The 13,851-nt window shown below is 40.3% G+C and overlaps 1 protein-coding gene across 1 annotated transcript in view; it reads left to right on the top strand.

Moving 5' to 3' along the window:
• Positions 1-13,851, top strand: part of fat4 (FAT atypical cadherin 4) — a 166,217-nt gene that overhangs the window by 118,633 nt on the left and 33,733 nt on the right. The window contains exons 7-8 of the mRNA XM_084719787.1: positions 7,182-7,362; positions 13,444-13,694. Of these exons, the coding sequence (XP_084575913.1) occupies positions 7,182-7,362; positions 13,444-13,694 (432 nt within the window). The remainder of the gene's footprint in view (positions 1-7,181; positions 7,363-13,443; positions 13,695-13,851) is intronic.

Here is a 13,851-nt window from a genome sequence, read left to right as displayed (position 1 = left end):
ATTTGTCGTAGAGCGGTGGGCCAGATTGTGCGCTGCCAGGTTTAGGCATATTTCCTTGCCATAACCCCACCTTCGCCCCCCCCTCCTCCTCTCCCTCGGCTTGAGCCACGGCGCACGAGGTGACACCCGCCTCGGCGGCAGTCGTCTAAATCATTGACCCTGACACTCTTCCCTGTGCTTTGCCAGATTCCAGCAAAGACTGTTTGGAGGAGATGCTGGCATTTCTCAGCACTCTTGGAGAGCATTCCTCTCCTGTTGAGTCACTCCCTCCAAAAAAAGAAGGAGGGGATGGAGGCTATTTTGTACATAATAAACTGCTCTGGATTTGTTTTTCTTACTATTGCAGGTATGGAATTCGGGGGAAACTTAAGAATCGGAAACAGACGACATACTCAGCTGCGATGTTGACCCCGTTATTTAGCAGCCGCCGTTGAATGAATCTTAAGAATGTCTCACCCCGACCAGAACTATTTGAAACAACTGTCATTTACATATATTTGCATACCTGCTAGGATATAGTGTTCCTTGATGACTAAATCTGTCAGCCCACGCGATGTAACAAGATAGATCTGAACCATTAACACATTGGACAGCAGGTTTGGGGGGAAACAGCTGCCAGGGGTTATGTGATCTCAGAGAGCCCCAGGAGGCTAAGAAGGCACGTCCTGCGGCTGCAGAGAGGTGCATGATGCTGTGAGAGGCGATACACCAAGGAAGACGTGAAAAATGCTCCGTTTGAACCCATGCTTGTCAAAGAAGGCGGGGTCAGAGCAGGTTCAGGGTCACACAAAGGAGCATCAGGGAGTATTTGAGCAGTTTAGGTCTTCACTAAAGGAGCAGGAGGGGTTGGGGGTGTCTGCGCGCTATATATGCTTACTCAGGATTAAGCCGGGGTAACTGTGTCCTGTGCCTCAGCGTCCCTGATGCGTTTGGTGACAGAGGCAATGCAGGTCACAGGTCACACAAGTGGTGGCGGAGGAGGTTGTTCATTCTCTCGAGGCAGTAAACAGGTTGTGACATCACATCCTGTGCAAAAATGTGCTCCACATACACACACAAAAACACACACACACATAGGGCTAGCCTTGTAGTGGCCTTCTTCCGCTCTTAGTGGGGAAACAATGCTATTGAAATGCAGCAACAGCTCTCAGTATGTAACAGAAGCAGTGTTGGAATAAATACTGGTAACTTTACTGAAGTAGAAGTACAGTTACTTTACTGAAATATTACTCAGCTGCAAGTAAAACTGTTGGTTTTAAAAAGTAGTGTGGTTCCTAGCATTCAGAAATTAATACTGTATAGCTGGCTTGAGCCATAGACTGTATATTAAATAGGTGGAATCCCTATTTATTATACAGTCTATGGCTGAGGCCTCTCCAGACTTGAAGCTCAGGATGTTTGCCTGCAGGCTGCAGGGTCAGAAGCTACATGAGCAAAAGATGAGCACATCGTTATAAGTTGATCAGCTGTTTATAACTCTGTCGGTTGTCTGCCGATGTAAAGTTAAGCCTGTTATCACAAAAAAAACCAAAAAAAAAAACCAAAGACTTCTGCTCTGAAAATGCACACTCTGAAGTTTGAGTTCAGCGATGGCCTATGTTAGTGCCTGCCAAACTCCATTAATATTTTGCTCAATTTAAGCATTATAAACATCTGCTCCTTCTAAAAGATTAGTGATGGTTTCTTAGGATTCATGAACAGAAACTTAAATCATTAGGCGAACATTCTGCATTAATTTGAAGTCTAATACATATGAAACAGACAAAAATAGTTATCTGGGACCAGAGTAGACATTTCAAAGGAGCATGTTGGGTTAACGTTGTCAGAGAAGTCGGTATTTCAACTTGATATGTGTCCTAAATTTCTGACAACCCACTGTGGTTATGATTTAGTGCAGTAAATATATTACAGATTTCTATTTCTCCTTTAAGTAAAATTATGTTTGTTTAATTAATTCATTTTACCATTTAAAGATGTATTATTTATGCAACTGATCAATAGTCCAGTGTTGTGTTAAGTATAATGTCTTGTTGTGTTCTCTGATGTTATTAATTTCTGATGAAAATTCCTCTGTTCTGTTCTGCTCAGAGGTCACAGTCACTTCTCCAAAAAGTGTTCCTGCAGCAGCATTTTTTTTTTGCAGCCATGTGTCATGGTTTTCAGTGAACTGTTTGTGATCAGATAGCCTTACTGGCTACAAAAATTGCAGATGAAAGGTTTACATATTAAAGCAAGTACATGGGACTTGAATATCGTGTTGATTTTGGAGGCTTCTGTAGACAAAAGCGATACTGTTTCTTTCACCACAACCAAAAAAATATAATGTCAAAAACAAAATTATCAAAATAAAACTCTCCTCATTCTTTCTTTTAACTGGCTATATCGTAATCTCTGTAACTTTGTCTGGGAAAATGTAAACACAGGCTCATTTCATCTGATGTTTTTCAATTTTTTTCAATAAAGTGTCGAGCTGATATAGGGTGATTCATAAATGGAAGAAAAAATGGTTAGGAATGAAGTCTTCCCAGAATTCATTGACAAGGTTTATTATGATTTGGGTTGCAATGGTTTGTCTTTTTTTAAAAGTGGATCCGCTGGAAAAAAAGTTTGGAAAACGCTGCCCTAACATACACACACATCCGAGTGTGTCTCACTCTTACTGCATACATAAAAAGTGGACTCTGATTATTTTAAATAATATATAATAAAACATGTTTAAATTATGTTTGTATATTATATTTATATTCGTATGTAAAATCAGGCCTAACACTGTAAAACAGTACTAAGCCTAGCCTGGGATAGGTCTATAAAACTGTTTGTTGAATAGGGAATAATAGATAGTAGATTACACAATAACAAAATGTACTTATGGAAAAGTAAAGTACAGATTTGAGACAATAAGAACAAGTACTTGTCTTAATAACAGTGCTTTCAATGGTTGTAATTTGTTACTTCCACTTCTGAGCAGAAGGCAGTTTCAGAGTTAGATATAGCATGTGGCTTGATATTAAAAACCAAATATTTTCCTTATTCACTCAGTCTCTTGGTAGAACCTAACGTCCTTTGTATACAAAGCCACTTTAGCTCCTCAGAGCCACTTATCAGCCGGGCAGATCCCGTCTGCACAGCAACATCTTTGATCAACAACGGTCTTAGCGAGTTGCTGACTGTCAAACCCACTCTGCCTGGTGGCCTGCGGCGGCAGCTGCCTGCAGCTCCGCGCGGGTTAACTTAAAGCGATACAGACACCTTGCTGACTTGGATGGCTCCTCAATTAAGAGGATCAGTTGAGGAGGAGCGGGAGCTCGCTGCTCTAATCTGTTGCCATGACAACCTCCTCCTGAAAGATGACTCATGTCAATTCAATCACGTTGCGCACTTGAACGTGTGACACCGCGGGCCCGAGCGTAGGCGGATTAGAAAGCCGCAATCAAGTATGATGCTGATTAAGTAATCCTGCTGACTACATTTGTTTGGGCACTTAGCCACATGTTGTGGTCCTTTGATTACATAATAGTCCTGTGATGATGCTCTATAGACTGGATGCTACCACAATTTACATTTTCCGCTTGGATTGTGTTTCTCCTGCTCTTAATTCTCTGCATTTGACACCAATTTTGTCACTGGTCATCCCTGTTTAAATCGCAAATGATTTTGCAGTATTCTGTTTATAAGCAGTATTCTCTTAATCACAAATATTTGTAAAGGTGGAAATACATAATTACCTCAAATTTCAACACTGTCTATATTAGGTTATAAACACAGGGTTCTTTAAAAGCCAGCAAAGTCTTAGTTAGAAGTTCAGAGGACATGACTCAATTTGGTAATGAGTCACTAAAGATTAGTGCTGTATGGTTTCTGGGCCTCTTTTGGGATAAAAATTGTTTACTGTTACCTCCGTTTGTATCATTTATTTGGCTTCTGGAATTCAGCTCTGTTTACACTGAACGTGCATGTTAGCCACTTCTGTTCTGACCAGAAGACCTGGACGCATGACAAGCTTCAGGTCGAATGTCTGTTTATTATCATAAAGTCATGATGTTACAGTAAACCATCTCAAAATCTCATTTTGCGAGGAATCCCCTGCCCTCCTGAAAGGAGCTGCGGTGGTCTCCAAACCTCACAATAATCTTCACATTTGTTGATGTTCGTAAGGAAATTTCTCCTCTCTCTCTCTCTCTGTCTCTTTCTCTCTCTCTCTCTCTGCCCACGGGGGAGGTCACAGTTTAGTGTCAGCAGTTTAACGACCACTGCAGAGTTTAGAAAGAATTTTGTTTCTTTCTCAAGGATGCTTCAGTTGGCTGGACACTGTTTGACCAGTAGTTTAAATGGGATACTGGTCTACTGCGTGTGAAGTGTAAATCTCTATACCTTTATACCTCAATACTTTTTTAGCCTCAGCCAAAATGTGTCCATTGCATTGTGATTTGAAAGTGAAAAAGTACCAAAATTCTGCATTAAATGTCACACATATTCATAATCACACAGTGGCCACCATCTTTAGGCTTTAGCGTGTTGAAAGGGAGTTTTTCCTTGCCGTTGTTGCCAAGTGCTTGCTCACGGTGGGAATTTTAGGTTTTTGTAAATATGAAGAGTACATTCTAACTCTGTATAAAAAAAAATCCCCTGAGATAACTTATAATTTAGTGCAATATAAATAAAATTTACTCAGCTTGACTTGAATAGAATTCTGCAAATTTAGACTAAATTAAATTATGGAATTTTAGTATTAGGGCTGCCACTAACAATTATTTTCATTGTACATTAATCTCTTATTTTCTCAATTATTTTATTAATTTTTCAGTCTATAAAATGTCAGAAAATGGTGAAAAATGTGTTTCCAAAAGCCCAAAACAACATCCTCAAATGTGCCTTGCAGGTATTGTACAGCTGCCTGTTGTAAAAACAGCACTATCAGGGCTTTTAGAGTGAATCAGTAGAGTGAAGTGTCGGCCAGAGAGCTAAACAATGAGCTGAAACTAATGATAAAGCTCAATAAAGCCGAGGGGAGCTGCAGATTTATTTGATAAGTCTCTGTTGGTTCATTCACTATGAGTGACTCCTCCCACATTGTCACATTGTTTTCATGTAGTCATTTGATACTTTGTTATTATGAAAATATAGATTATAGCCACTTTAAATCTTGGGCAAAATTGAACTTTGGCCTAATGAAAGCATGAGATGAAAATGAAGGAATTACCAAAATCATCAGAATCAACCACTAAGGGCCCTCATCATCTGAGGTCATAGAGTTATTTACTTAAAACCACAATGTCAGCCTTAATAGTAGACAGAAAAAAAGTCAGGGCATCACTGAAGTTATAGGGATTCAACCTCTAGGGACCATTTATATCTCTATTAAGACTTTTTCCCCTTTTTTTGTTTTGTTACACTCTTTGCTAAACTTTCCAACAAATAAAACGTCCTTGTAACTATTGAATTTCTCCAAAAGACACATATTTTCTGCTGGGGTCACTCAGTCTACTATTTTTTTTTATTTTAAAACCTAGAATTCATTGCACCATAGTCCTACTTAAGAACTGAACTGCTTTTTGCAATGGATTAATTTAGACGTCTATCTGAAGCCTGACTATCTGTTAGATCTAAGCCATAGTCAGAGTCTGTCTTTGTGAAATCGGCCCCTGGTCCCTCAACAATAAGTCGCAATGCGTCTAAAATCAGAACAGTTCTCCACAGCGCTCACGTTCCTTTTTCCCTTTGCCATCTTTTGGTGTCGTACAGTATGAAAGAAAGAAAGGAGTCATTTTTATCAGCAGTACTCATGTATCATCTCAAGAGACTGCTGAAGGAAAGATAATTCATCTGACTTTCAAATGAGAAGACTTGGCACGAAATATAATGAGCGTGTTGCCCTGATTTTTATCATATTTATAAGATAATCCTCACTGGCTGAGCACTAGAGCCACAGTGTCCCTCCAGCTTTCTGTTCTGACCCTCCACCCCTCGACGCTCTCTTTTCTCAGATTCCTTATGTTTTGATTTTGCGCAGCTCCGCATTAAGAGAGAAATTTGGTGGCCACCGTCCAAATGTTTTTTATTATCTCTTATTAATCCAGGCCCCCACGGTACGCAAGTTCAAGCATCTGATGTTTTCAACAGCTGAGTACACACGCACAGGAGACACAAGCTCAGGATTGTGTATGTTTTTATTTGGATGTATTATAGTTGACATGTTCACATAGATTCCTGAGGAGAGCTGCAGGAGGGAACAACTACATACTAGAGGTGGGAAAATTCCCACGTACAGTTTTTCTCGGTCCTCAGGTGCTCTCTGTCCTCATAAACAATGCAAACATATGCAAATCGTTAAGAGCTCCAATCCATCCTTTAAAGATGTCCCCAAATCCCATATTGTGACGTTCAGTAACAAGGCTGAACTTCTGTTTATGTTTGGAATATAGATTTGGCGGTTCAGCCTGCCATTTAAGGCAGGATTATAAAGGCCAGCTCAAGCAAGGCAGATGTCTGAAATCTTTTTTTCTCCAGGTTTTTCTGCATTGCGGCTCGTTTTCATCTGCTATTGATTTAAATCCATCCCCCGGGGCCCAGCAAGCCCTGTTTCGTCACCCGCTCCGGGAGAAAAAAAAAACGGTCTGATTTTTGCTGAAAATAGCACTTCCACTCGCTCAAATTCCACAGACCAACTCGCTCAGCGCCGCGCACCTTAAAATAGATACCTCGCTGTGGAAATTAAATCTGTGACTGTCCAGGACCCCAGGAAGGACGCCTGAAAGATTTGGTTTCAGAGACATTGAGCCTCTTTTGATGTGTTCTGCGCTGGTGTGTGTTGATGTGGCAGCACGGCGGCTGATGGAAATCCAAACCGATGGCCAGAGAAATTTGCTTGAATTAAATGCAGCAGGAATATTGTGGCTGAGCCCTCACAAGAGTATGAATCAGTTCACTGTGGATCTCACTATAAATGACAAGTTGTGCACAAAAGGTCACCATGTGTCTAATGGGAGTCCTAATGGCACTCACATGTCACTGTGTCCCCTTTACCAGTTAACTGTGGCACAAAAAGGAGGTCTGTCATGAGAATAAAGTGTGATGAGTTGTCCTGTCCCGGACAGGGAGGCAGTTTCCCCTTCACTTTTATTTAGTGCGCCCACTGAAGGACATATTGTCACTCACAGTCCTTTTTTTTTCCTTTTCTCCAGGTTCTCCGTCTCTGAGTGGAACGGGGACAGTGACAGTTCTGGTGAACGACGTGAACGACAACGTCCCCATTTTCAGCTCCTCCACCTTCCACACCACCATCATGGAGGACGCCCCGACAGGGACAGATGTGCTGCTGGTCAACAGCTCTGATGCAGATGTTGGCATGAATGGTGTCATAAGGTACCCGCCTTAGATCTTTGCACTTCTCTGGTTCCTTTACACTTATAGTGCTGCAGGATGAAGGATTTTTGGAGGCCAAGCCAGAAGTTACCATCATTTTGGTTCCCTCCACAAAAAGCTAATGGGGTTTTTCCATTGGATTTTGGATTAGTGCAGAGAATAACTTCTGTTAGCAAAAGTTAATTATACTTGCATGCTTTGTTCAGCAACATAATCTTCACAAACAAACATCAGTGATGATTTTTGAACTGTAAATGCAGCAATACAAGTAAAAAGTTAACATTAGGCTATGAACAAACTACACCACAGTCACATAGTCTCTCAGAGCTCCACACATGATCATTCTGCTATAGAGGAAAAAACACTCTGACTTGTTTGTATTTATCTAAGCCCTAGATTCTCAAACTGTGGTATGTGTACCACTGGTGGCCCGCAAGCTCCCTTTTGTGGTACGCAGAGAAATGTTAGACATTTTAAAAAGAAATAAATTAATTTAAAAGCATTTAACACTATCCAAATGCTATAAATTTGCAAATGAAAATGCAAAATGTGAGATAGTTTAAATGAATAAGTTTGTGTGTGTCTTTTTACTGTGTTTTTGTTTTAATATCAGCCTGCTGTATGGTCCCGATCATGCATGTAGAGCATGTATATGTCTTCCACAATCACCAGTAGTTAAACAGAGTGGAAAGACAGGAAGAGGAGTTAAAATGTAGAGACTGAAAGTAAATGTTTCAAAAACACTGCAATCATCCCTTGAAAGTGGAACTGTTACAAAGACGCAGATCAGGAGGAGAATATTTCAAGTGCTTGTGGCTACACAATAAGCAGCATTTGCACCAAACCAGTAAGGAGATATGATTCTTCAAATTTGGATTAAGTTGGAGGCGATTAAACCTGCTTTCTGTGTGAACTGTCTGTAGTTGAATAAGGGGAACCCACACTACAGCCCACACTGATCACAATGCTGCTACTTGGAGAGCTCGATATTTTCTGAGTTCGAGAAACACTGCGCTAACACTGCAGATGCGGTGTCCCTTTAAAATAATGTTGGGGGGGACTTGTTTTGGTGGAACTGTGGAAAGGCGGTCCCTGGCATGAAGAAAAGGTAACATCTGCAAGTTTCTTGACGCTCGCTCACCAGGTGCTAATATAATATTTTCAGCGTGTAGGTTTCTAGCTTTAGATGTCGTTTCCCGGGGACATGTCCAGTGGCAGGCTTACACCCACAGTCTACACCGGGTGAGTCAGACTACAGTTGCATGACTTTAGCGCCACCACCTCTGAGTAGCACTCAGAGTGAGATGTTTGATGTCCCCGACAACCTCTGTGGTCCCATTTACGACTTGTTAGCAACCGTTTTTTAGTAAAACATGTAAAACCTTCAAAGTTCACGAGTTTTAATGACGTATTTTTTGTTGTGGTCAAAAAATGGTGTTTTTTTTTTTAAGTCAAGTTTTTAAGTTAAACCAAAAAGCTATTCAAAAAACTCATTGACTTTGAGACAAGAGAACTGGGAGTGCTAATATGCTAACTAATTCCTGGGTTTTATGACTCATTGCTGCAGCACTCTATTTTCTGATCATTTATTTTGTATTTAGGAAAAATCCATTTTGTATACTTTTGAGAACTAACAGTTTATTTTCTGTCTTCCGCCATGATGTCCTGGTCAAGATGTGCAGCAAAAAATAAAAGCTTTCATATAAAAGACACAGACAGACAGCGATCAGATACAAAACATACATCACAAAGAACATACCAAGACACAAGAAACAGATACACAACTTATTTGGATCAGTTCTCCATATTCTTTTGAAAATATTTGACCCACATTAAAGACGTGCATCGTGTCTTCACATATCTGTTTGTTGTTTATGTCTTTTGATCTGGTTGCATGTTTTTTTCTATTATATTTTCTATGTCTTTATGCTTTTATGAGATAGCTGAGGCACAAATGTGGAACAACATGCAACAAATGTTACAAATGTTCGAACCCAAACCGGAGACATTCAAGTCATGTCACAATTCATGACCCCATATGGCCTCCAGGACCGGGACATAAAAATTAGGCTTGACTTTGATCTAGTTATTGTGATTATTTGATGTGCAAAAGCAATGTTTTGCAAAAAGTTTACAAAAGCACGCACATCCAAGCGTGATAAACACAAGAAATGTTCCCATGAACATTTACTTCGATACCACCACCACCATGAAAACCTTGCAGGCAGTGCAAACACATTGTTAGCAGGGGACTAGCTTTAAAAGGGGGGCCTCATAATGAAATAATTACCAACAAGAATATTTACCCAAATGATATTCTCCTTAAATCACCAAAAATGCATCTTACATTTTAAGATTTAATGCCATTTCCCGAATAGACAAATCAAAGAATGTTTTTACTAAATACTCAAATATCCTCTTTAGATGTAATTATTCGTTCCACTTTTAATGAGTTAGAAGTTTGACAGAGGAAGAAAATCCAGAAAAAGAAAAGAACCATGCAGAAATGACCTCATGGTTTGATTAGTTTTTTCCAGAAACATCTGAAGGAAACAGTGAATAATTTGCAATGAAGATTTATTTCAAGTTTCACTTCATTACAGGCAGATTAACGCAGGAATAAAATCTTTTGTGTGCATAGGAGTAATGAAGCTATTTTTTACAATGCAGAGGAGATCTATGTTGCTCTGTAGAGTTCCAGTAACTACTGTGAGTAATCAGGTCAGTTTTAGTTTGCCTTGATTCCCTGGTGTGAAAATACCCTTTCAGGGCCATGCAGGACTGGGTTTTGGCTTTCCTCACGCCTCCTGTGAAACGTTTTACCTCATCACCAGCTCTGTGAAATTCCAGGCCGATGTTGCAATTGTTAACAGCGGTTTAGGAGCGGAGTGTAGAGTTTTAGTCAACACCCGAAGTCATTGTTCAGGCCACGATTCTCAAGCCGGACGACAGCTTATTCACACTCGCAGCCCCGCTCCACGGGGGAGCTTGTAAGAGCTTCTGGCCGGCCCCTCTCAAGCCGGACACTGACTCAAGTCCGACCCCTCCTCTCTCCTTGGTAACCCCACTGGTCGCACATTGGGGGGTACCACAGCGCGCTCCAGTTTCCCAAAGCACCGTAATGAGGATGTTAATTGTCTATGACAGTGCGAGTTGTGCCCATCGGGGGTTCCAGGGGGGTTCGAGGCCCCTAATGGAGACCAGAACCGGTAACCTTCAGTTATTAGTTTTGATTCTCACAGCCCATTAAATCCGAGTCCCAAACCTGGACCGGACTCGTCTCTGGACTGTGTTCAGACAGACAAGCATCTGTGGACGGTTTATGTTGTTGGTGATGTCCAAATAAGCTCTGCGTCCACTCTGCTTTCACACGTTGTTCTGTAATTTGTCGTCCCATCTCTGGAGGGGGATGCTTTTTCTGAAGCCTTTTCAAAATATGCACTGGTGTGTACATGTATGTGTCAGTTTACATTTGTGTCTGGGTCCTGCTGGAGACTTGGGAGATACAGGCTGAAACATGATATCAGTTTGAAAGACTGTGGCCCCTCAGTCCTGAAGAGTTTCATGTTATGTGATGTTATTTATGCATGTGCTTTAAAGGGACAGTTCGCCTTTTGGTGTGAGTTGCAGAGTTTTGGAGATGTCTGCCTTCTCTCCGTTATAATGGGACTAAATTGCACTCAGCTTGTGGTGCTCAAAGCACCAAAAAAATTAAATAAAAAATTCAAAACCAGTGTCTCTTTCCAGAAACCATGACCCAGTTACTCAAGATTATCCACAGACCTTGTTGTGAGCAGTTTCATGTAGGAACTACTTACTTTCTGCAGTAGAATCTACCAGAACTACTGTCTTTCTAGAAAAAAAAGACAGTAGTTCTACACGAAACTGCTCACAACAAGGTCTGTGGATAGTCTTGAGTAACTGGATCATTATTTCTTGAAAGAGACATTTGTTTTGAATTTTTCAAACATATTTTTTGAGTGCCATTTTAGTCCCTTTATATTAGAGAGAGGACAGATGCATAAATAGCACAACAGGCCAGGGGAAAAATATGTATTTTTGATGTTTTTTTTTTTAATAAATGCCACGTTCCACAATAACATAAATTAAATTGAATGTGATAAATCAAATAAAGGATTGTGGAGTTCTCCAGCTCCAGCAGAGCAGGCAGCCTGAACCACAGAGACTCTGTGAGCAGTGAGGCAGAAAGCAGTGGCTGCATTTGATCGAACATGAAGCCTCAATCACTCTACTGATTTGATGTCATGCCAGCACAATGTGGTGACCTTTACTGAGTTTATGTTTCTTTTAAATGTGCTTTTATGGAGCTTGAAATAGTGCCCTCTATAGACCACAGTGTGACAGTACTGGACAAGACCCTTCAGTCAGACAGGTTGATAAAGTACACAGTCTTTACTTCACAAGAAGTACAGATACTTGTGTACAAAATTCTGCTAAAAGTCCAATTAATGATTCAACTTGTCTAATTGAGTAGAAGAGTACAGGCTCTGAAATGTACTGGTACTGACTGCTACATTATTTATGTTTTGTAGTCGAACATACATAATTCAAACATTCACTGCCAAAGACAATTTATGACATTTTTTGGCGAATGTTTAGGTCATGGCTGGCTTCTTAACCACTTTATGTTAAAAGGAAAAACACATTACATTCACCATTTAAAGGACAAATCTGTAATTGATTTACTGTAATAAATTATCAAATGATCATGATATATAATCAGAGATGAAGGAAGCTTGCTAAGTTGAAATACTCACTTCTCTGACAATAAATGGTATCAGTCCTCCTTTGAATTTGAATTTCTTTTCTGGTCTGTAACTTGTGTTATTGTTTCCTTGTTTTATGTCAGTTAGAATTCAAATTAATGCTGGATGATCCCCAAATGAGTAAGTGTCTGTTTATGAGTCATATCAAGTCATTAATTATCTCTTAGAAGGAGTAGATGTTTATAACAGTTAAACTGAGCAAAACTCACTGAAATTGAACTCAAACTAAAGCATGAGTGTATTTTCACCGCAGTGAGGTTTTGTTTTCAGAATAATGGACTAAACTTTACATTGACAGAGAGCTGACACTTACAAACACCTGATAATCTTCCAGTGTAGGACCCGTCATCATTTGTTAATGCTAAATTACAGTGTTGCACTTGTCTTGCACTCCTGCAGTGTTCCTGCAGCCTGCCTGAGCTTCCTCGAGTCTAAAGGAAGGGGTGGAGGGAAACAACTTGCTTCATCCATGGATTGTATATAGGATTTCAACATATTTAATATATAGTCTGTGGCTCCAACTTGCTGTTTGGACTGCAGTACTAGTTTTTGGATTTTCAATTTCTTTTGTTTTTAATATTGTAATAAATCTAGTATTGTAGACAAAGTGTGATAGTATTGTTCCTTGAGTTTTTGTTATCGGAAAATCCCTAGTACTTGTGAAAAGCTAACCTTAACTTTTTTATCCGTGGCCAGGTCTGTCTGTTTCATCTTGTTTAGCTGTGTTTGTCTTCTTAGATCTGTCATGCAGCATAGAAACCGATGAATACACCAAGAAATCATCTTCTCTATGCATTACTGTCCCATCTATTTAGGTTGAAATCGGTCTTGAGGTTGGGAAGACAGCATGCAATCATCCAAACAAAAATAGACAATAATTGACAAGCCTGTTTTGAAAATGTAAGGAGCAGAAATTATAGACTTGTGTGAAAATGTATGGAGTAGAACTAAAAAGTTGCCAGAACAATACTCAAGCCACTTGTACTTTATTTCCCACCTCTGCTGGCAGTGCAGTAGAAAGTGTTTCAGGGGTATGACTCATGTAACACCTGACAGTCAGCATTTACATTAGAAACACCTGTAATAACACATTTGCCTTGCTGTAACATGAGATGTGCTCATGATGCACAATTGAAGTAGCGACTGAGTGATTCTGTGTAATTTCATACTTTGTTCTGTCCTTTCACAGTCTAACACGTTATGTGAAACACCCATAAAATGTAAATATATGCAGAAGCAGTGAAATCATAATCACCAAGCTCTCACTGAAACTTGTCCTTTATCTCTCCCACAGCTACAGCCTGACCGGAGGACACGGCCAGTTCTCCATCAACCCGGCCACAGGACAGATTATCACCAGCTCCCTGCTGGACCGAGAAGACAGGGCCAATTACCAGCTGCTGGTTGTGGCAACAGATGGAGGGCAGCCCCAGGGCCTGTCCAGCTCCGCCACCGTGTCCGTGACGGTGGCTGACATCAATGATAACCCTCCACGCTTCCACCACCACCCTTACGTCACCCATATACCCGCCTCTACTGCTGCAGGTCAGTACACGCCTGAAAAAAAGGTGCTGAAAAAATGTTACAGTGTGCACCTGCTCTCACTGTTACTGTGCTTTTGTTCAAACATGACCTAAAAAAGTTTTTATATATACATATATATTTTTTTTAACTTCAGTCTCAAGCTGTTGAAGAGTATCAG

The sequence above is a fragment of the Lutjanus erythropterus genome, chromosome 5, assembly GCF_056507025.1.
Source record: "Lutjanus erythropterus isolate fLutEry1 chromosome 5, fLutEry1.hap2, whole genome shotgun sequence".
NCBI lineage: Eukaryota > Metazoa > Chordata > Actinopteri > Lutjaniformes > Lutjanidae > Lutjanus > Lutjanus erythropterus.
The sequence above is the reverse complement of the archived record's forward strand: the minus strand, read 5'-3'. Positions and strand labels throughout refer to the sequence as shown.